We start from the raw sequence: 24962 nt of genomic DNA on the forward strand, positions 1-24962 counted from the left end.
TATGTAAACAGAACAACGTTCACCGCTAAGCGATTACTCGTTGTACTGGTATACAACTTGCTTCTGTCATTTAGGCAGGTCGGACATTTTGTGTCATTTCAACCTGCAGTTGGGAAGAGCTGTAAAGCCGAAATAATGCCAGTGTGAAATAAATAAATAGTAATTTACAGTTTAATGGCGGAAATTTCTTCGAGAAACTCGATTATACTTGTGAACTCGTGTACTCCCTCTCTTCTATGATACACTCAAGTCCACCTGCACCGCCCGCCGGAGTGGCCGAGTGGCTCTAGGCGCTACAGTCTGGAACCGCGCAACCGCTACGGTCGCAGATTCGTATCCTGCCTCGGGCATGGGCGTGTGTGATGTCCTTAGGTTAGTTAGGTTTAAGTAGTTCTAAGTTTTAAGGGACTGATGACCTCAGATGTTAAGTCCCATAGTGCTCAGAGCCATTTGAACCACCTGCACCTCGTGGCAGACAAGATGCTCAGGTGACGAGTAGTTGAGTCTAAGGGCACGTAGAGATCACGAATTCGGAGATGAGGTCACAGGACTCGCTGGAGAGTATAAACCGAGAGTATGTGGCCCATTTCTTATCTCTACTCATCCTGTCGACCTTCTCGAAGGACCTATGCCTGAGTCCTTTCTTCAGTACTCGCTTTTCAGTCATCACACTGAAGCTAAATTTCTGTGCGATTTATTGGTATGATGCTCCTCCCATGCCAGTTGTTAGACCACAACGTCCGAAAGATGCTGGTAAGTTATGTACTCAAACCAGTGACCAAGTGTAGGAATCGCTTTTGTCTGTACTGAAAATAAGTTCGCATGAGGACGAAAATTTAACCAAAATACACCCCCTCTCTCAGTGTAACCCAATCTTTTTATCCCATACAGCTTGCAAACTAAACATTGCAGTAACAGATGTATAACAGTTGTGTGCTCGGCTGTACCACTGAGGGCGCGTGTCTGTGAGTGCAGGCGAGTACTCGATGCTGCTGGTGAGCTTCCACCTGCAGCGGCACATGGGCAACTTCCTGATCCAGGTGTACGGCCCCTGCGTGCTGCTCGTCGTCCTCTCGTGGGTCTCCTTCTGGCTCAACCGCGAGGCCACCGCCGACCGCGTCTCTCTCGGTAAATGGGCAAATCTGAGCATTAAGCAGCTGAGTTTCCCAGTAGAAGATGGTTGGTTGGTTGGATGGATGGATGGATGGATGGATGGATGGATGGATGGATGGATGGATGGATGCATGGATGGATGGATGGATGGTTGTTTGATAGATGAAAGGACGTGCGGAATGTGGGTGGATTATAGATCAATTTATTGAAGTAGGTGAGTGAATTAATGGATCAGTAGAGAGGTTCATAGGTAATGTTGTCTACCTAGCATGCTGCGGAACTAATACACTACTCTCCATTGAAATTGCTACACCTAGAAGAAATGCACATGATAAACGGGTATTCATTGGACAAATATATTATTCTAGAACTGTCATGTGATTACATTTTCACGCAATTAGGGTGCATAGATTCTAAGAAAACAGTACCCAGAACCACCACTTCTGGCCGTAATAACGGCCTTGGATACGCCTGGGCATTGAGTTAAACAGAGCTTGGATGGCGTGTACAGGTACAGCTGCCTATGCAGCTTCAACAAGATACAACAGTTCATCAAGTGTGGTGACTGGCGTATTGTGACGAGCCAGTTGCTCGGCAACCATTGACCAGACATTTTCAATTGCTGAGAGCTCTGGAGAATGTGATGGTCAGGGCAGCAGTCGAACATTTTCTGTATCCACAAAGGTACGTACAGCACCTCCAACATGTGGTCGTGCATTATCACGCTGAAATGTAGGGTTTCGCACGGTTCGAATGAAGGGTAGAGCCGCGGGTCGTAACACATCTGAAATGTAACGTACACTGTTCAAAATGCGAACAACAGGTGACCGAGACGTGTAACCAATGGCACCCCATACAATCACGCAGGGTGATACGCCAGTATGGTGATGACAAATACACGTTTCCAATGAGCGTTCACCGCGATGTCGCCAAACACGGATACGACCATCATGATGCTGTAAACAGAACCGGGATTCATCCGAAAAAATGACGTTTTACCATTCGAGCGCCCAGGGTCGTCGTTGAGTACATTATCGTAGGCGCTCCTGTCTGTGATGCTGCGTCAAGGGTAACCGCAGCCATGGTCTCCGAGCTGATAGTCCGTGCTGCTGCAAACGTCGTCGAACTGTTCGTGCAGATGGTTGTTGTCTTGCAAATGTCTCCATCTGTTGACTTAGGGATAGAGACATGGCTGCACGATCCGTTACAGCCATGCGGATAAGATGCCTGTCATCTCGACTGCTAGTGATACGAGGCCGTTGGGATCCAGCACGGCGTTCCATATTACCCTCCTGAATCCACCGATTCCATATTCTGTTAACAGTCATTGGATCTCGACCAACGCGAGCAGCAATGTCGCGATACGGTAATCCGCAATCGCGATAGGCTTCAATCCTCCTTTATCAAAGTCGGAATCGTGATGGTACACATTTCTCCTCCTTACACGAGGCATCACAACAACGTTTCACCAGGTATCGCCGGTCAACTGCTGTTTGTGTATGTGATATCGGTTGGAAACTTTCGTCATGTCAGCATGTTGTAGGTGTCGCTACCGGCGCCGACCTTGTGTGAACGCTCTGAAGAGCAAATTGTTTGCATATCACAGCTGTCGGTTAAATTTCGCATCGCACGTCATCTTCGTGGTGTAGCAATTATAATGACCAGTAGTGTAGTATGAAAAGGATAGACTCCTACCCACCACATAGAGGAAATATGGAGTCGCAGACAGGTACACCAAAAAGACTACTAAACGTGAGACCTTCGAGTCGAAAGGCCAGTTCATGGAGTACATAACGTACACACACTCAAGCAAGTACAAGTCGGATACGTACATGACAACTGTCTCTGGCGATCGAGGCATTGATGGCAGGAGACAGTGGTAATGTATGTGTGTGAGTAGCTCTTCTGTGACTATGTGTGTTTATTTCATAAGAAGACCTTCTGGCAGAAAGCACTCGTGTTTAGTCTTTTTGTTGTGCCTGTCTTCGAATCAGCATCCTCTCTGTATGGTGAGTCTTTCCTTTACATAGTACTGTCGTCGTTTCATCCTGGATTTTCCATTGCTTAAGCTGCGATGACAAGGTATCTGATACAAGACAGACATGAGAGGCACTTTAGAAGAAGCAAGTTAAATGTCTCGAACGAAATAAGTCTGCCAGAGACAAATATATACAGAGGAAAGTGGTTCAGTGGTCGAAAGAATGGGATAAAATTGGCGAAAGCCCATCCTGATTTACGAAGTTCATGGTTTACATTCGTCATTTCAAATAAATACGTAGAGTGTTCCTCCAACAAAATCATGATTGATTCATTAACACATGGTTATTTACATAAGCTCATGTTCCATCTATGATGACTATAATATGCACTCACTTGCCTTCGAAAACAATCAAACAATCAGTTTTGTTTCCTTTCTTCGCAGAAATATCGACGTGCAGTTCAGGTGAAACATTTGAATCTCTTCACCTGAGGAACCTCGTCAAATGTGTAGCTTAGAAATTCCAAAGGGAAATAATGTGGGAAAATGCAGAGTGTGTTGCTACAAAAGGAAGTTCAAAGTTAAGGGTCAGTTAAAGCAGTATGTAATGTGATACTAGAATAACCAGATGAGGTGCGGCGTATATAGAAGACATTGCTGTGTTGTAGACACATGTTAGGTTCTCACTAATTGTGGTACTCTGACAGGAACACTGGACGAAAAAATTGCAGGTGGAGACTTTATTGAGGTATTTGAGAAGATCATATTTGGAGAAATGAAAGAAACACCTTGAAACGCGTACACACGACGAACACGATATGCCAGCTAAGATACTGGCGATTGAACAAAAAAGAGAAATAAATTTCAGGAGTGATGCCTCTAAGAACCGAAAGAATACTGTCAGCGCAGCAGTATACTATGCAATAAAATTTTCATATACATTCGTCCTGTGACATCTATTAAAGGTCCATGATGATGCCGTGATGATTTTATAAACTTCAAGGGATGATCGACTAGGATGAATGAACCGGAATCGACCTAATCGAAAGCCATAAGCGAAAATCCTTCTGGTTCCTCTGACAGTGTCTTGTACCTCCTGATATTTTAGCTTATAATTTCATACATCGTTAGCCAACACACACTGTTACAGAAATGTATGATTTCACCAGAAAGAACTATAGAGTTACAGCTTTACTGTGCTTTTTATCATTTATCAGGAGTATTATACTGATGTATGCTCGAATGCCTGTACTTCTGCCAACATCTCTACATACCACGGTATTCTTTCAGGAATAACGACCGTACTGACGATGACCTTCCTGGGCCTCGAAGCAAGGACCGACCTCCCAAAGGTGCCCTATCCCACCGCCCTCGACTTCTTCGTGTTCCTCTCGTTCGCTTTTATTTTTGCAACCATCATACAGGTGAGTAACCTTTGATTCTTATAATCTAGACAGTAACTCTTTTCTGATATCAGTGTAACCAAGGGCTCAGTTTTTTCAAATTTGGTTCCCTATTTACAATAGTTGCGTCACAGTAGTTTTATCTCTCATGAATGAACAGTATCATTTTAATATGTGGTGCTACCGTGTGGGTTCCTAAGGATGGAATGCTGTGAAAAACTTTTAATAAGAAACAGACGTTACCGTGGAAGAAGTTCACGCAGATTAAGCAGATCCTGCAGTTCCGGAACTAGACTAATCCTCATAAATTAAGGATAATTGCAGAACATGGTGCAACACAAAGTGGCACTACACAAAACTGGCACTAATAGCATAGGCACATAGGGAACACACACGACACAGATCTGTAAGTCCACGGTATTGGTGATAAGTTGAGGAAACCGTCCTGAAACACATGTGCTACAAAACGCCACTGTTTCCTGCGCATGTACCCCGACATCAATATGGAATATGAACACCATGCACACGTACACAGGCCGCACAAAGGGTTGGCATACTCTGGATCAGGTGGTCGAGCAGCTGCTAAGGAATAGCCTCCCATTCTTGCACCAGTGGCTGTCGGAGCTCCTGAAGTGTCCTAGGGGTTTGAAAACGTGCAGCGATAGGTCGACCAAGAGAATCCGAGACGTGCTCGATGGGGTTTAGGTCTGGAGAACAGGCAGGTCATTCCATTCGCCAGATATCTTCTGCTTCAAGGCACTCTTCTGAGATGGCAGCTCGGTGGGGCCGTGCGTTATCGTCCATCAGAAGGAAGGTAGGACCCACTGCACCCCTGAAAAGGTGGACATACAAATGCAGAATGACGTCCCGATGCACCTTACCTGTTACAATTCCTCTGTCAAAGACATGCAGGGGCGTTCGTGTACCATTCACAATCCCACCCCACATCATCAAATGACGACCTCCATACAGGTCCCTTTGAAGGACATTAAGAGGTTTGTATCTGGTTCCTGGTTCACGCCGGATGAAAACCTGAGGAGAATCACTGTTCAGACTATACCAGGACTCGTCCGTGAACAGAAACTGGGACCACTGTTCCAATGACCATGTACTGTGATCTTGACACCAGGTTTTAGGGGCTCTCCTGTGACCAGGGGTCAGCAGGTGCACCTTTCAGGTCTCCAGGCGAATAAACCATGTCTGTTCAGGCGTCTGTAGACTGTGTGTCTGGAGACAACTGTTCCAGTGGCTGCGGTAAGGTCCCGAGCAAAGCTACCTGCAGTACTCCGTGTCCGTCTGTGGGTACTCATGCTGAGATATCGGTCTTCTTGTTGTGTTGTACATTGTGGGCATCCCATATTGTAGCGCCTGGACACGTTCCTGTCTGCTGGAATCGTTGCCATAATCTTGAGATCACACTTTGTGGCACACGGAGTACCAGTGCTATGACCTCTTTTGTTTGACCAGCCTCCAATCGCCCTAGTATTCTGTCCCTCATAACGTCATCAACATGTGTTATTTGAGTCATTTTCAACACACCTTCACCACTAGCACGTCTGAAAACGTCTGCACACTTACTCGCTGCACCGTAGTCTGACGTGCAGCAACACACCTCTGCGTATGTGGAATGCTGCCAGCGCCACCATGCGACGACCACAGGTCAGATGCACCGCATAGTCATACCCCGAGGTGATTTAAACCCGCAAACCTCCCACTACAGCGTTGTTTCACCATGTATCAGCATTATTCTTAATTTATGGGTATGAGTATAGAATGTGAAGAAGGACTGGAAAAAGTGAGTCTAAGTAAAGTTCCAGGTCCTGCTGAGATCTAGAAAAGCTGTAGAGAAAGAGGGAAAGATAACCACCTCAGAATTTTATTATTGACCGGTAACCAGGCTGAATGAACCATCAATTCCTCAATCCACTGTACATTTCGAAAAAGTTCACTGACTTGATTAGAGTCGTATCCCCACATTAGACCTCTTCTCATATTCTGATCAACCAGTAAGTCCAGAAGAGGAGCATGATAGCCGAGAGTCCACGTTACCGGTGTTATATAGAAAAAAGCTCTTTAGCATAGAAAATCATTTCTATTAATATTTTTTGTTACATTCAATTTGAACAGCCGTGTTTAGTGCGGAGCCGAATGCTTTCGACACACAGTTTGATCACTGTTTCTTCTATAAGATGATGTCAGAAATCGGAACACAAAATCAATGTAATTTATTAAAGCCTTTTTCCCTTCTCTAATTTCTTATTGGCCATCATTAAAACATCCGGCAGACGTCTTGCACAAAGATGTTTCGTATTTAAAACTCCATTTTGGTAATTGTACTATTAATTCTAATACGTCTATGACGTCACCTGTTTCTTACATGTTTCTAGATCTAGATCTACATCTACATCCATATTCCGAAAGCCACCCGTCGGTGTGTGGCGGAGGGTACTTTGAGTACCTCTATCGGTTCTCCCTTCCATTCCAGTCTCTTATTGTTCGTGGAAAGAAAGATTTTCGGTATGCCTCTGAGTGGGCTCAAATCTCTCTGATTTTATCTTCATGGTCTCTTCGCGAGATATTCGTGGGATGGAGCAATATACTGCTTGACTCCTCGGTGAAGGTGTGTTCTCGAATCTTCAACAAAAGCCCGTACCGAGCTACTGAGCGTCTCTCTTGGTGAGTCTTCTACTGGAGTTTATCTATCATCTCCGTAACGCTTTCGCGATTACTAAATAATCCTGTAACCAAGCGCACTGCTCGGAATTTGATCTTTCTATCTCTTCCGTCGACCCTATCTGGTATAGATCCCGCACCGGTGAGCAGTATTCAAGCAGTGGGCACACACGTGTACTGTAACCTACTTCCTTTGTTTCCGGACTGCATTCCCTTAGGATTCTTCCAATGAATCTCAGTCTGGCAACTGCTTTACTGACGATTAATTTTATATGGTCACCCCATTTTAAATCACACATAATGCCTACTCCCAGATAACTTAAGAAATTAACTGCTTCCAGTTGCTTACCTGCTGTATTGTAGCTAAATAATAAAGTATCTTTCTTTCTATGTATTCACAGCACATTACACTAGTCTCCATTGTGATTCAATTGCCATTCCCTGCACTATGTGTCAATACGTTGCAGATCCTCCTGTATTTCAGTACAATTTTCCATTGTTACAACCTCTCGCTATACTACAGCATCATCCGCAATGAGCGTCAGTGAACTTCCGATGTTATCCACAAGGTCATTTAAGTATACTGTGAATAGCAACGGTCCTAAGACACTCCCCTGCGGCACACCTGATATCACTCTTACTTCGGAAGACTTCTCTCGATTGAGAACGACATACTGCGCTCTGTAATCTAGGAACTCTTCAATCCAATTACTCAATTGGTCTGATAATTCATATGCTCTTACTTTGTTCATTAAATGACTATGAGGAACTGTATCAAATGCCTTGCGGAAGTCAAGAAACACGGCATCTACCTGTGAACCCGTGTCTATGGCCATCTGAGTCTCGTAGACGAATATCGTGAACTGGGTTTCACACGATGGTCTTTTTCGTAGCACATGCTGATTCCTGCAGAGTAGATTTCTAGTCTCCAGAAAAGTCATTATACTCGAACATAATACGTCTTCCAAAATTCTACAACTGATCGACGTTAGAGATATAGGTCTATAACTCTGCACATCTGTTCGACGTCCCTTCTTGAAAACGGAGATAACCTGTGCCCTTTTATACTGTTTTGGAACGCTACGATCTTCTAGAGACCTACGGTACACCGCAGCAAGAAGTTGCGACTCATGCAGTAGTACTTTATTTTGGTAATTTTCTTGACATTTGAATGTGTTATTGCATTCTGGGACGCCCTTCATCCGAATCATCTTCAAGAGCAGTTACGGACGCTTGATTTTAGATCCCAAATTCTTTACTGTAGCAAATGAAGGAGGAGACTTACTGTAAACCCAACCATTGTAGCATAATTTTCCATTGGAGATAATCCATCCAATTTTTTTTTACGGAGCCTTGTTCCAGTTACTTCATCTAAACGAAATATGTTCAACACAGTTACAATAAAATCCATATAAATATAACTGTGCATCGCATAAAGTGTAAACTGGTTTACTAAACAACAACGTGGCACCATGTCAGCATATGTCAACTCTGTAAAGCTATGAGCATTTCCCCTTGAGCCCGCATTAAGTGACGGAAATCCGCTGATGGAATCTGGCTTTGATATAGCTGGTCGAATGTTATTGTCTGACTCCAGGTGAACAGTAATCGTAAATCGTCTCAGTCAAGAGACGCAACGATGAGGCGGAAGGCCTCCAAGGTAATCTGAATCGATTATGTATTACCTGCGCTTCTGATTCCTGTATGTGGCCCTGCGTTTCTAATTAACTTTACAGCGTCGTAATGACGCAAGCATTTGCGAGCGAGCACAGAACAGAGAGACTGACTAAGTGTAGATGAAGTCACTTCATTTTGCAGTGTCCAATTTTGGATTGTAATACTGTTACCCAGTTTGTAAATGGACAATTAGTAAATGGTACTAGCAGGAAACACTATATACTGGTACAATATGCTTTACGTTTAGCTTATCAGTGCTTAGTTATTCGGCGCGAGGGAACGCACTATTCGCCATAGCACCACCAAGGATATCAGCTAACCTCAACGCGACGTGGCTCCATTACTAATAACATTATTTAGAAGCAGCGATAGTGGTCAACCATGGATTACTGTAGAACACAAAATAGAGGACTTCCTAGAAATAACATAAGCGACCCAGTTTCGAAAGTAAAAGAGACTGCAAACATTTCGTACGGTATCAATGGTGAGTAGATCATTCAACTGTTAACTGCTCAGTAACAAGGGTGCGTTTCCAAAGTGATATTTCTCCAGGAAATGAATGCTTCCGAGAAATATAATTTTTTAATCATCTGCTTAATTTTCATTTCCGAAGCCTACGTTCTGGTAAATGACTCGGCGTTGACATCGTCGACCAATAATCGACCAAATGGTTGTTGCACATTGCTTATGTATGTTTTTTTCTTTTTTTTCAATGCTCGGACTTGATAGCATTTAATAAATTTGTGCTCAATAAGGAACTAACAGGTGAAAAAGTAAGCAGACGTTACTTTATACAAAAGTTAGCAGAAGCGCTGCCTTCAAGAATGAGATCACAAGGGTACAAGATACACTTTCTAATACAGTACCAAAACACAGCAACATTCGCAACTTGTCAAAATTATGGACGTAGAAGGAAAGAAAGGAGCAAGCATTTACGTACAAGGTGCAATAATGCTTAGGCAACGTTGAATACAATGTGTTTCGTGTCATCATGCAGCAGGTGGATTTGAATGAGCAAAATCAGGGTTGTAAATATTTTCTGTACTATATATTGTGCACTTCAAAATTTTACCTTTAAACATATGTTTTTGCTTATAGTCTGGTAGTTTCAGAACAGAAATGTAACATTTGGTATAAAATTTTCTTAAAAATTTTTATATGATCAAGGGATACTCAGGAATGCTAATTTTGATAGGTGCCACTTTGGCATCATTGAGGAATTGCTGATGATGTATTTTTATGCTGGATTTTGAAATGCTTCAAAGAATACAGAAAAATAATTAATTATTCTTTAGTAAAAAATAATAAACTTTGTAATACTTGTGTGTTTACAAGTTTACAGTACAACTACTTTTCATTTTACTACACCAAAATTTATTGTGATGTTATATGACAGACATGAAATTTTTTTTGACAAAGATGAAATAATGTCTTAAAATACTGCCTTCACTGTGTTTCGTTTATTGTTAAATCTTTTGGACATTTTCTTTTGGTGCCATTCAAAATTTTCCTTGAGTGTGTCACTTGTAAAATTGTCACTGTCATAGCCAAAGTCACTTTCATCACCGCTGACGCAGTCCATCCTGCTTCAGGTGGCTGTAAAAATATTCATAGATGTCGCTGCCGATGCATATTTTCAATATGTAGTTTAAATGGCTCTGAGCACTATGGGATTTAACATGTATGGTCATCAGTCCCCTAGAACTTAGAACTTCTTAAACGTAACTAACCTCAGGACATCACACAACACCCAGTCATCACGAGGGAGAGAAAATCCCTGACCACGCCGGGAATCGAACCCGGGAACCCGGGCGTGGGACAATATGTTGTGCTACATGAATTATAACATTTGCAACTGCAGCTATTTCGCTCAGATATCATATAACTACATGCAGCTAAATCCATCAGTTAAGGGAGAACTCAGGACTCGTTCTAGTTACGGGATTCCACTGAAACATTGTAGAAGGCGAAAACTGCTCTGGTGACTTCCAGTGAGTGAATTGCAAGTGAACACTCTCTATGTGGTTTTGTAAGACTTCATCTGGTGGTGTCAATAACTTCCAGTTACAAGAGATTTCTCTTTTTGTTGTAAACAGATGGTGTCGTAGCTGAATCATTGATTTACACTGTCTACCGTGATACAAAAGTGATGAAAAGTTGACATCCAGTTTTCATTATATGGCGATAATCAATGTAAATCTCGTCTAGAAATTTCAAGCCAAGTTATTCATGCCTCTGCTACAAGGTCCATGCAGCAGCCTTGTCTTTCAGGAACAGGAAAGAGGAAGAATCACATCCTATTGAAGCATGAGCTGGGAGTGTATTGTTACACTTGTCACGCAGATTATTAGCATTTGATTTAATGTTAGCTGTCTGTTCGCCAAAGCTCTTCATAGTAAAAATAACAGGAAGTGCTCATTTCCAGTAAATGTATAGTATTACAACGAACACGTCTATATCTTCACTAACGATTTGGATGTTCTTACCACATTGGAAAACGACGTGTGGAGCATAGGAAAGTAGTGTTAACATAAGATTTCTCATGAGCGAATGGTGACTAATTTCTTCTTATTCACAAAATGTACTTGATTACCTAAATATACAATGGAACATAGCAAGTCAGTAAGCTGTTTCTGTTTTCGGATGCTGCTTCAAACAGTATTACGGGTAGGACGTGCTGTCGTCGCTGTCAGGTGTATTTGTGGAACAGCACCAGCTGATAAGCGTCTTTGTCGTTCGTGGAGTTTGGTAGGTGAAATCTCGTAATAATCAGAAATAAGGGTATGTGCTGTAATCTCCTTTCACAACATGTGAAGTGGAGGAGGGGAACGTAAGATACAGTTCGCCATTTCATATGATACATTAAAGCATTGCTACCAATGAACTGAGTGTCCGAAGAATTAGCTACTGATGTAATGACAGCACGTTTCTTTAGTCGAACTATTATTACTGCATCCATGAATTAATGACAACGGAACTGCAGACAGTTCATATTTAACAACGGCCAACGAATTCATCTTACTTTGTTGGGAGATAACTAATGAGTGGGCTTGTATCTTGCGCGCATTAAAATTTTTTTCAGTTGGAATGCTTTTCTTCGTTATAGTCATGATTTTTACTTCTTTATGATCCGCTCGTAAAAGCCAGTAAGTTTCTTTATAATTGTATATTCCACGGTCGCTGCACAGAAAGGGAACCTTATGGAGCCCAACATTCAAAAGTAATTTATTCTATCACGAATAGCTAGCACATCGTGAAGATTTACTCATTTAGCAGCTTCCTTACCAGTGACAATTTTGCCTGTAGCATCTTGTTCAACTAAGAAGCGATGCATGTGTTATCAAAGATCGAATTGTATTTTCTTTTTGTCATCGGCATCTAACATTCGTCTAATGTGACTATTGTTCATCTCGATGTTTCAAGCATTATGTCCACTGACATGCATACTTCATTACATGTGTGCGTCAAGGAACCCATCCAGCTATTTGACTAGGAGACAGGGTCTTTCCTACAACACCCTCTTTCGTATTGCCATAGTGGATGAAAGTCTGTTCACCAAACTGGTCAAGAGATACACAATTTCAAAACCCAGGTTTCTATAGGCTTGCATGTGCTCCTTTTCATAGAAAAAATGTCACATCCTCTGGCACTCTATTCTCCATTTCTAGTACATAAACTGTCATATAACTTGTATAGTTCTAGTGGCTGGCTGCAAGAAAGTATGGATGCATACGTTTTAAGCAATGCATTTCCAACAACCAGTCCTCTTCTCTGCGAAATATTATGAAGTGACTGATGATTATCACAAGATAAATTGGTGGGTTTATATCTAATTGTCCCCAACGGTTTCTAAAGTTTATCCATATTAGAAAGATCAGCAGTGATGAAAGTACGAGAGAAAACTGTCACTACCAAATGTAAGCCTCTACTGCTCATACATACACTTTGCCTGAAAATATATTGGGAACACGCATATGTGGAAAAAGCAACATCAATCATAGGTCAAGTCTAAACAACTTCTCTGGGGAACCTGAATCTGCAACAAAAAGTAAATGGTGCAATGGTGCAATTTAATATGTTAAAGTTTCCCCCCTTCACTCCTCTCCTAACCGGGGAGGGGGGGGGGGGCGATGGAAAAATGTTTACGTTATCCTTTTTCCGATTATAAGTCTAACACATTCAATGACTCACTTACTTTCATCCAATGCGTAGTTCTCATATACTCAGAAAAGTGACCGCACCATATATTACGTAGTAACACAAAATATATGATTTCATAAAAATGTGTGCCAAAGTTACACTAGCCAGAACATGAATTCATCTGAAAAAAAAAAACCAACGAGAAACAAGTTTATACCAAACGTTACTATGTCAGTAACTTTCCTATTGATCATTGATCGACTGTACGGGAAGTTATATATTTTACCGTTGAATATATTTGTATTAATTACTAGTCGTACAATGTTTTATGTACCATGCAATCCTCCAGAAAAAAAAATATAAATATACCCTGGTACACTGTATAAACAGTATGAAGCAAACTGCTATACAGGGTGTTACAAAAAGGTACGGCCAAACATTCAATAAACATTCCTCACACACAAATAAAGAAAAGATGTTATGTGGACATGTGTCCGGAAACGCTTAATTTCCATGTTAGAGGTCATTTTAGTTTCGACAGTATCACTGTACTTCCTCGAATGATCGCCAGTTGGCCCAATTGAAGGAAGTTAATGTTGACTTCGGTGCTTGTGTTGACAGGCAACTCATTTCTCTACAGTACTAGCATCAAGCACATCAGTACGTAGTATCAACAGATTAGCGTTCATCACGAACGTGGTTTTGCAGTCAGTGCAATGTTTACAAATGCGGAGTTGGCAGATGCCCATTCGATGTATGGAATAGCACGGGGCAATAGCCGTGGCATGGTACGTTTGTATCGAGACAGATTTCCAGAACGAAGCAATTGATCGGCGTCTTAGGGAAGACGGAACATTTCAGCCTATGACTCTCGATTGGAGAAGACCTGGAACGACGAGGACACCTGTAATGGACGAGGCAATTCTTCGTGCAGTTGACGATAACGCTAATGTCAGCGTCAGAGAAGTTGCTGCTGTACAAGGTAACGTTGACCACGTCACTGTATGGAGTGTGCTACGGGAGAACCAGTTGTTTCCGAACCATGTACAGCGTGTGCAAGCACTGTCAACAGCTGATTGGCCTCCACGGGTACACTTCTGCGAATGGTTGCTCCAACAATGTGTCAATCCTCATTTCAGTGCAAATGTTCTCTTTACGGTTGAGGCTTCATTCCAACGTGATCAAATTGTAAATTTTCACAATCAACATGTGTGGGCTGACAAGAATCCGCACGCAATTGTGCAATCGCGTCATCAACACAGATTTTCTGTGAACGTTTGGGCAGGCATTGTTGGTTATGTCTTGATGGGGCCCATGTTCTTCCACGTACGCTCAATGGAGCACGTTATCATGATTTCATACGGGATACTCTACCTGTGCTGCTAGAACATGTGCCTTTACCAGTACGACGCAACATGTGGTTCATGCACGATGGAACTCCTGGACATTTCAGTCGAAGTGTTCGTACGCTTCTCAACATCAGATTCGTTGACCGATGGATTGGTAGAGGTGGACCAATTCCATGGTCTCCACGCTCTCCTGACCTCAACCCTCTTGACTTTCATTTATGGGGGCATTTGAAAGCCCTTGTCTACGCAACCCCGGTACCAAATGTAGAGACTCTTCGTGCTCGTATTGTGGACGGCCGCATCAGCGCATCAGTGATTCCATGCGACGGAGAGTGGATGCATGTATCCTCGCTAACGGAGGACATTTTGAACATTTTCTGTAACAAAGTGTTTGAAGTCAGGCTGGTATCTTCTGCTGCTGTGTGTTTCCATTCCATGATTAATGTGATTTGAAGAGAAGTAATAAAATGAGCTCTATCATGGAAAGTAGGCGTTTATGGACACATGTCCACATAACATATTATCTTTCTTTGCGTGTGAGGAACGTTTCCTGAAAGTTTGGCCGTACCTTTTTGTAACACCCTGTATATCGAAAATGGTTTTCTATATTAAAAAAGTCAAAGAAAATCGCCTGTCAAGGTGACGAGTTGATTCTTGTATGTAAACCACAGTCCCCGATCCTTCTAGCGTTGGCAAATTTATCCCTCAGTGATACAATATGGTCAGTGCCTTCATGAAAAATGTTTACGCTATCCTATGGAGTCATGATTGTTTCCAGCCGTTCACTTCTTTGAATAAAGGAAATAGGCCAAGTGTGTCTTCCTTCAGGGCTCCAAAAATATGGAAACCGCATGTGGAGCGATAGGGACTGCATCGAGCATGTGTAAGGGGTTGCTAGCGAAACTTTTGCAGCGTAGTCGAAACAATCCTGGCAACATATTGGCTGGAAACTGGTAGTCTGTTTAAATAAAGTAAACTATGTTGGAGACTGTGCATCCGTAAAATAGTTGTAACTGTTTATTTGGAAGTTATGATGTGTACTGAGCACTTGTTGCTGTGGACGATGACGCACCTTGTTTGCTGCCGCTGCTGAGCCGCTGCCGCCGCGCTGTCTCGCCCCCAGTTCGCCGTGGTGCACTACTTCACCAAGTATGGCTCCGGGGAGTGCTACTTCAGCTCCGACCTCAGCTCCGTCTCCAGCTCCGACGACGAGGACGAGGACACGTGGTCGGCGCGGCGCAGGCGCACCATCGAGCTGCCGGTAAGAACCATCCCAGTACATGCACGCCTACTCGTGTGCTGCTGTTATAAATAGATACCAGGCAAAAGGGTTCTATACCTAGTCCATATACTACCGAATACATACATACTGATGGGGAAAAATGTTTCATACACTCCCAAGGACAAGGTCACTTTATTGACAACTGTGGTGACAGGTGTTTCCTCATTGTACGAGTATATGATCACAAATTCAGACCAAGTGAAACAAATGTCAGAGTAAAGGGTGGTCAATCAATCACGTTAATACACAGCTACCAGCAATGCAGGCGTGTATTCTCGCGTGTGAAGGATCATAATGATGGAAAATAGCGTCCTGTGATAGACTGTGCCAAGCGTCTTGCACCTTTTGTTGCATTTCGGCAATGGTTCTTCCAGGACCAGGAGAACGAATAAGTTCCTGCTTCATCACTTCCCATATGTGCTCTACTGGCGAGAGATCTGGTGATCTTGCTGACCAGGACCGTTGTTGTACACCACGAAGATGATCTTCGGCCGGAGCAGCCGTATGTGGACGGAGACTGTCTTGTCCCGAAAGCATACCACATTTGGAACCTTGTGTGTGGTAGGCGAATGCGCTCTGGATTAGGCAGGTCACCAGGTCTACGCTATACATGTGCACTTCCATCACTCGCGTGCAGACAGAACAACCTCTCATCACTGAAGACAAACAGCGCCATTCCACTCTCCAATCAACTGTTTCACAACACATAAGTAACCGTGCATGGTAGTGTCGTACTGTCAATGGAAATTTGCGGTAAGGACTATGGGACCAAACTGCTGAGGTCATCGGTCCCTAGGCTTACGCAGTTCTTAATGTAAATTAAACTAACTTAGGCTAAGTACAACACAATCCATGCCCGAGGGATGACTCTAATCTTCGACAGGGGAGGGTGGGGGTGGTAGTCCGCGTGTACCGTGACAACACGCCTAACACCGCACGTCTACCCCGGGCGGCCTACTGTCAATGGTAGGCTGGCCAGAAGTACACGGGATCTCAATCCTACCGCAGGCAGACTGTTCCCAATGATCCCTGTCCACACAGCAGGTGTGACACATATCCGGATTTCGTTCTTGAGTGAAGCTCGATCGGCCAGTGCTACTAGGTCAAGGTCAGCAGGTCGTGACGTGCTCCTGTACTACGCATTTGTCCAGAACATGGTCTACGGATGTGGCAATGTCCGACAGACCATTGTTGAAAGCAGCTGCACCTCACTGACACATGCGCTCAATATGGAGAGCAGTCCATCGATATGTCCATCCAGCTTCCCGCAGGCCCATATTGCGACTTTGTTCAGTCGGCTGAAGCTGTCCAGCATGAGTAGGCACTCGCTTGTGGGGGCGCGTCTGTACCCTTGAATGAGTGCTTGGTGCTCTGTGACTTGTAAACGCATCATTGGGCTGATCTTCTTTCAGGACACAATAAATGCAGAACTGTACTGCACCTTCATTCTGGAGCCCTTCCTAGGTGAACTGAATGAGACGAGACTGAGAATGCCTGGTTTCAGCAGGATGGGGCGACTGCACATAACGCCCACAAGGCGATGAACTTTTGAAAGAACGTCTTCGGTGACCGGATCATCTCTCGAGAACTCTGGTTCACCCGACATGGCTCCACCGGATAACATTCTATGGGGTACGATGCAGGGAGAGGCCTACGAAGGCAATCCGCACACCATAGAAGAACTCCAAGCTGCACTGACACGTCACATTCGGGACATCACTTCCGATGTTCTGTACAACGTCTTCAAGAACGTGCAGAAACGTGTGCAACTGTGTCTTCAAGTTCAAGGGGATCACTTCCAGCACCTCTTTTAACTTCCATGACTTTAACACGGCAAGTTATGAACTGCATAGGTACGTATTGAACACCCTATATACACTACTGGCCTTAAAAATTGCTACACCACGAAGACGACGTGCTGCATGCGCGAAATTTAGCCGACAGGAAGAAGATGCTGTGATATGCAAATGATTACCTTTTCAGTACATTCACACAAGGTTGGCGCCCGAGGCGACACCTACAACGTGCTCACATGAGGAAAGATTCCAACCGATTTCTCATACACAAACAGCAGTTGACCGGCGATACCTGGTGAAACGTTGTTGTAATGAGGAGAAATGCGTACCATCACGATTCCAACTTTGATAAAGGACGGATTGTAGCCTATCGCGATTTCGGTTTATCGTTTCGCGACTTTGCTCTTCGCGTTGGTCGAGATCCAATGAGTGTTAGCAGAGTATGGAATCGGTGGGTTCAGGAGGGTAATACGAAACGCCGTGCTGGATTCCAGCGGCCTCGTATCACTAGCAGTCGAGATGACAGGCATCTTATCCGAAAGGCTGTAACGGATGGTGCAGCCACGTCTCGATACCTGAGTCAACAGATGGGGATGTTTGCAAGGCAAGTCACGAACAGTTCGACGACGATTGCAGCAGCATGAACTGTCAGCTCTGAGACCATGGCTGCGGTAACTCTTGACGCTGCATCACAGACAGGAGCGCCTGCCATGGTGTACTCAACGACGAACCTGGGAGTCCGAATGGCAAAACGGCATTTTTTCGGATGAATCCTGGTTCTGCTTACAGCATCAAGATGGTCGCATCCGTGTTTGGTGACATCGCGGTGAACGCACGTTGGAAGCGTGTGTTTGTCATCGCCATACTGGAGTATCACCTAGCGTAATGGTATGGGGTGCCATTGGTTACACGTCTCGGTCACCTCTTACTCGCATTGACGGCACTTTGAACAGTTGACGTTACATTTCAGATGTGTTACCCTTCATTCGATCCCTGCGAAACCCTACATTTCAACAGGATAATGCACGACCGTATGTTGTAGTCCCTGAACGGGCCTTTCTGGATAAAGAAAATGTTCGACTGCTGCTCTGGCCAGCACATTCTCCAGATCTCTCACAAATTGAAAACGTCTTGTCAATGGTGGCCGAGGAACTGACTCGTCACAACACGCCAGTCACTACTCTTAATGAACTGTGGTATCGTGTTGAAGCTGCATGGGCAGCTGTACATTTACATGCCATCCAAGCTGCGTTTGACTTAATGCCCAGGCGTATGAAGTCCGTTATTACGGCCAGAGTTGGTTGTTCTGGGTACTGATTTCTCAGGATCTATGCACCCAAACTATGTGAGAATGTAGTCAGGTGTCAGTTCTAGTATAATATATTTGTCCAATGAATACCCGTTTATCATCTGCATTTCTTCTTGGTGTAGACATTTTGATGACCAGTAGGTCCTTACCCAATGGTGCTACCGCACCTCCGTGAAACATAGCCAATTTTGTGCAGTTGCTGGGGAACATTCTTCGTGTTTCAGGATGCAGCGAAGAGTTTAGTCCTGTCCCAGGATTCTTACGAGGTTAGCTACGGTATTCCACCCAACTGCTCGATTTCGAAATTCGCCACTACGATCCAGACCTCTTTCCCTTGTAGCAAAATATAATTTTCGACTCGAGACACACTTCTACCTTTAATAAGAGTCTTATCTTTTATTTTATTGTTTATTAAACCAGTAATAGGAGACCTTATCTTTTATTTTATTTTATTGTCTATAAAACCAGATCACTATATGTGCTATTCGTAGTTTTAGGATCCACAATTCCGCGCCATTGCGTGGTTGCACGGCTACATTGTCCGCTAGAAATGTCCGTCCTCTAGGGAGGAGGCGATGGGGAGAGGTGGGGGGGGGGGGGGGTGAAAAAATTGCCTGTCGGTCCAGAAGCGGCTTTTTCCAGAAGAACACCTCTAAAATCCGCTGCCCTGATGTGAGCCGGAAATTGTTCTTGTCAGACTCCCGCCATATCTGGCTACGTCTGCCCCAAGCACAGCTCACGATTTACCAACCTTGTAGCCTCCCCACTGTTTTTGTTTCTTAGCCTAACTTCACCTCCCACTCTATAAAATCTACGTTTTACGAAAATTATGTACCGACAAACTCTTATTCAACTTGTATGCTCACCTTTGACTAAACAGAACCAATTTTGAACTGAACTGTAACTGATCCGAAACAGCTTGTCTTTGTATTAAATGGCATCGGAAGTGAAACACATATCTAGGCCTAGTCAAAATTTCCATTTATCTCGCATCGGGACTACATTGTTTCAGATTTCACGACAGCACATCAGCAAACAGCAAGCAAGCAGCGGCTAAGCTAGCTTTCCATTTCTAAATAAACATCCAAACTGTTGCTTGTAGTAATGCCTAATGATAAACAGTGGGGTGAGGAGAGAAACTATTCTTATGAAACGGTATTCCAATCCAACGATTGTAGATTGAAGTATGTGTTCAAAAAATTTGAGTAAAATTTCGTGTGAACTTCGCACATAACATTGGTATGAACAATACTATGCGTAACAAAGTGAACAATGATTTAAAAAGGGTACAATGTTAACAGAGAATTTCTGTAGAAATCAAACAGCTTAATAAATTAATATGTTAATGCATGACTCGGGGATGTGGGGTGGTCTTTCCCTCAGAGCTGAGCAATGTAACTAGCTGACAATAATCATTCTTAGCTCCGCAGTGCTGCAGTCTTATCTCAAACTTCTTCTCTTAAGAAATAATAACGTTATTAAAATTTTTGTATCTTTTTCCCTTTCTAATATATACATCTCATTCATCCTTGCTGTCCTCTTCGATCAATCGTGGTGAATTCATGTTGGGTTTCATCCATCATTCATTTGTTCCATTCCTCTCTCACATAACACTGACAGTTGAATCCTGTGTAGCCAGAGAGAGATAAGTTTCCCGCGACATCGAATATATGGTGGAGATTTTTATATTAATGTTACATGAGTTTTGGAGGCAATTTTTCGAAGAATAAAGTCCGTCTTATAGTCCACAAAACACGGTACATTTGTTATACGTTACGCAGGTAAGATATCCTGTGTCTGCTGGAGGTTTTTCTGCTACTGTTTCTCTTTCCCGTTTCCAATTGAGCTGTTGCAAGGCGTACTAAGAAGTTTTGCCTAATATTGTCACTGTCATCACACTCTATTTTCCTAGTGTTCTTCGATTTATTTAAGAAGATTTCATCATTGAGGGTTGTATCGTAGCTAGAATAATTCCACTTTTGTCTCTGTCCGTTTATACAAATAATCCAGTGACGATGTTAAAATTTTCAGGGATGATGGAGAAGATTAAACGTATCAATTTGAGGCAAGAGACGGTGTCCGAAAACGAAACAGTCGAAGGTTAAAAGTGAAAATCATTCTTATTCCTCTGACAATGGAATACACATACCGGTATTGTTGTTGCTAAGATTGTGCAGTAGTCAACTTTCAGGGGCAATAGTATGGATCAGAACAAGATAAAAATATCTAGTAAACATTGGCTCTAAAAAGGGTAGCTGAGGAACATTCAACAATTGTTCATCTTCGCTTCTGTGAAACAGTTCTCTTCTATTGAATAAGTGCCCATACTTCTTAAGGTATGCATTTTAGAGCCCACGATAACAGGACAGTGTTTTCCGGTTTTGGTTCGTACAACTCCTCTAAAAATGTGGTAGCCAAGGAGCTTTCGGTAGAAGAGTCGTGTTTCGCAGTAACGAAGATAAATAAGTCCTCATAGCACCTAAGGTATGCATTTGACTTGGCAATGTTTTTATTATTTCTGAAAGTTGCCTGCCTTAAAGTCCAAGCAGCAACAGCACCGGTACGTGTGTTACACCGTCAGAGGTAACTTGCGACTCGCACGTTTCGAGACCAGCGTCCCTTGCATCAGGTTTGTACATTTACCCTTCTCCGTCATTCCTGAAAATTTGTAACATGATCACGGAGCCACCCTGTGTACTTTCCTTATCGCGTCACATACCATCCGAACGCCACCACACGCCTTTCCATGTCCCGATGGGCAATTGTCACACTCTCTTGGCCCATGAGTGTACTCCTTGTGCGGACCTAAAGTGTCCTATAAGCACATTATCAATAGATCATACCCCATGGCAGTAATTAAGATTTTAGCGAGGTTTCCCTAGTTTATCAGACAAATGCCAGAACTGCAGATCCCCAACATATCCTGAACTGAGAATAGCTTTGTTGCACTCTCAGCTCATTGTGATTTGCTGATGAGAATTGAAAGTTGTACGACAGCCAGACGTTACCACATGAAAAGGACACGAACGAAATGAATCGCCCCCAGCTACTAATGCCAGCTCTCCCTTCTCGCTGCAATAGCTCCTCAGTTGGATTCCTTTCCCCAGATTATAGGAAATCGATCCTGAGACTTATGTGTCAGTCGGCAGCCCCACCGACCACTACACCACAAACGCGGTTTACAGTACTTTGCTACCTGCATTCTTTTTCTTTTATTTTCCCATGCAATGTCACACAGACCCAGGGATGGACTGTGTGGGGATACAGTACTGGCTGGACAAGAATGTGGCAGCGTTGGTGAAGTATCAATCCTCCGTTCAGATCTAATCTTTCATGAAACGCGCGTGAAAACGGTAATAACACAATAACTAGCAGTTTCAAGCTAGAATCTCCAACATAAAAGTCCCGTGTGTCCAGAACTGGACTACTGTGAAGAGGTCATACAGCTCACCCAGCCGCGGGGCTTGGAAATGAGCACCGACTAACCAAATGCTTCCCCTGAACATACCTAAACTATCGGATTCGTCTTCTACTACGGATTTGGCCTTGTCTTTACAATCACGATGGTGTGCATCAGGCACAATAGCAGATTGACGGGAGGTCGTAGCATAACTATACTTAGACACAAGTCGACTACAAAACTTAATTAAATACTGTTAGGAATATAATAAAAAACAGACTAGACCGCATAAGATATTTTATTTTAGAGATTGTTACAGGTTTCGAGCACTGTCTGTTGATACTCAGACCATTACATGCTCTCTAAATGAAGTAACACGAAACTTATAAGAGGACACATGGAGATCAACAAACAGTAAACAAAGATACACAACTACAACATTATCAAAGGAAGAAATATCCTTGCTGATTGTCGGAGCTTTTGGTATTGAGCCATTGAGCACTAACTGTTCTTGACTCGTATGTAGAGCCATCGCATATGTAGCGAGGGGTTCCGCCCACAGTTTCCACTATTATGTCACTGACAGTCAACTGCCACCAAATACAAGTAAAATCAGTAAAAATACAATTGTAATAGGAAATATCTGGCCCACGACCACAGTCATGTAATTATAAAACTAGACTTTCATAAAATAAATAAAAGAACAAGTAAAATACAGGTAATAAGGAAATAAACCATTAACATCCGAACTAGACCCAAAGTGTGGGTTCATGCGTGACATGTACTGCAAAGATTACTTACAAGAACGCAACCGGTAACCAAGGCAACATTATGATGATCGTTATGTTCTGTTTACGACCTCGCCGTGGTGGTAACACCGGTTCCCGTCACATTACAGAAGTTAAGGGCCGTCGGCGTGGGCTAGCACTTGGATCGGTGACCATCCGGTCTGCCCAGCGCTTTTGGCAAGCGGGGTGCACTTAATCATTGTGAGGCAAGCTGAGGAGCTATTGATTGAGAAGTAGCGGCTCCGGTCTCGGAAACTGACATAAGGCCGGGAGAGCGGTGTGCTGACCACGTGCTCCTCCATATCCGCATCTAGTGATGCCTGTGGACTGAGGATGACACGGCGCCTTTGGGGCTTCATGGCCTGTGTGGGAGGAGTTTAGTTTTAGTTATATGTTCTGATTTCCAGTCAAAGATGCTGGACTGTGACTTATTATTAATGACTCTGCACCAAATAATCATTATACACAAATGAGTAATCGTATTTTTTATACCTATTATGTATTTACATAATTTTTTCAGAATTGTGTATATTTTCATGTGTCCTCTGACAACTTTCATGGTACTTCATTTACAGAATATGTAATGGTCTGAGGATGATCAGACATTTATCGAAACCGGTCACCTTGTTAAAAGAAAATATTTTATTCGGTCTAGACGGTTTTTATTATATTTGTAGTAGTGTTTTTCGACCATTGACAACTCCATAAAGGATTTTTTAAACAATTTTAATTAAATAAGCATACTTTGTTAAAAGACAGTAAAAATGAAGCTAACACGATAGAACAAGGTAAATAGGCAGCGAAATTGATGATAAAAGAGCATGGATACCAGATAGTTGTTACAGGACTGGGTCACAACCCTCGGTCAACCAATAAAAGCTGTGAACATAATTTATCAGAGGACACATACAAAATTAAGTAAGATGAGACGTAATTGAGGGCAAGTGAGATAAATTATGTCTAATGATGGCACTTGCAGACCGAATGTAGCGATCATAATTACGAATTGCAGAACTTATTCCAGATGACTTGATTGTCGGAAATAGTGAACAACAGTTCATTGATTGTTTCTCGGAGTAACTGGCAACGTTCATCCATCTTCTGATACCTGTACCACTCAGCTAAACTGTCTCAACATGTCGCCTATTCGGTAGCACCGTGTGGTCTGCCGACTACCTGTTCAAGCCACGGAAACGCTTCTCGACGGCAAAAGAATTCGGGCCCCAGTGTGGAAGAGTTCTTGCTGAAGGGATTACATAAAATTTTTGGGTTTCGAAGAAGACGACTAAATGTGTAGAGGTTACCGTCTCCATCGCGATTATTATTGTGCTCATTTTCAGAGATTTGGGGCAGGTGTGTTAGTAGCGTGCTGCACACTAACTTCTTTTAACGGCCACAATAGCTGCTCTGGCTCCTATCTCGTTTGTTCACGTGCGAAGGACCGTTCAATCAAAGCACAAAGGACTCCCTTACAACGGATATAGACTGCTTCTAACTTCTGAATAAATGCAGTTAAGGTCAGGAGAACGGCGCATCATATATATTAATCAACGAACAAAATAATAAATAGTTCACCTTGGCCGACCGATGTGGCCAAGCGGTTCTAGGCGCTTCAATCTGGAACCGCGCGACCGTTATGCTCGCAGGTTCGAATCCTACCTCGGGCATGGATGTATGTGATGTACTTAGGTTTGTTAGGTTTAAGCAGTTCTAAGTTCTAGGGGACTGATGACCTCAGATGTCCCATAGTGCTCAAAGCCATTTGAACCATTTTTTGAGCTCACCTTGTAACCTCCCCACAAAATAAAATAATAGGAATGATATTCACATTTAGTTTAACCTCCCCACAAAATAAATTCCTTAGCCTCCTAACAGTAAAAAAAATATAAGTATATAATTCATATTCAGCGTAACCTTCCAACGGATGCACTCCAAAACCTCCCTATAGTAACATTTCGTAACCTACCAATAATACAATGTAACTAACTTCTCAATAAAATTGTCTCTCACTTATAACCTTCCAATAATTGACTGTGAATTTAAACCGGTAAATT

At 43.0% G+C, this 24962-nt stretch overlaps 1 protein-coding gene across 1 annotated transcript in view; it reads left to right on the forward strand.

Annotated features, from left to right (window-relative positions):
* The window catches only part of LOC126355272 (gamma-aminobutyric acid receptor alpha-like), a 250968-nt gene that overhangs the window by 191184 nt on the left and 34822 nt on the right, over positions 1–24962 (forward strand). The window contains exons 7-9 of the mRNA XM_050005560.1: positions 976–1128; positions 4382–4515; positions 15457–15594. Of these exons, the coding sequence (XP_049861517.1) occupies positions 976–1128; positions 4382–4515; positions 15457–15594 (425 nt within the window). The remainder of the gene's footprint in view (positions 1–975; positions 1129–4381; positions 4516–15456; positions 15595–24962) is intronic.

The sequence above is a fragment of the Schistocerca gregaria genome, chromosome 3 (genome assembly GCF_023897955.1).
Source record: "Schistocerca gregaria isolate iqSchGreg1 chromosome 3, iqSchGreg1.2, whole genome shotgun sequence".
NCBI lineage: Eukaryota > Metazoa > Arthropoda > Insecta > Orthoptera > Acrididae > Schistocerca > Schistocerca gregaria.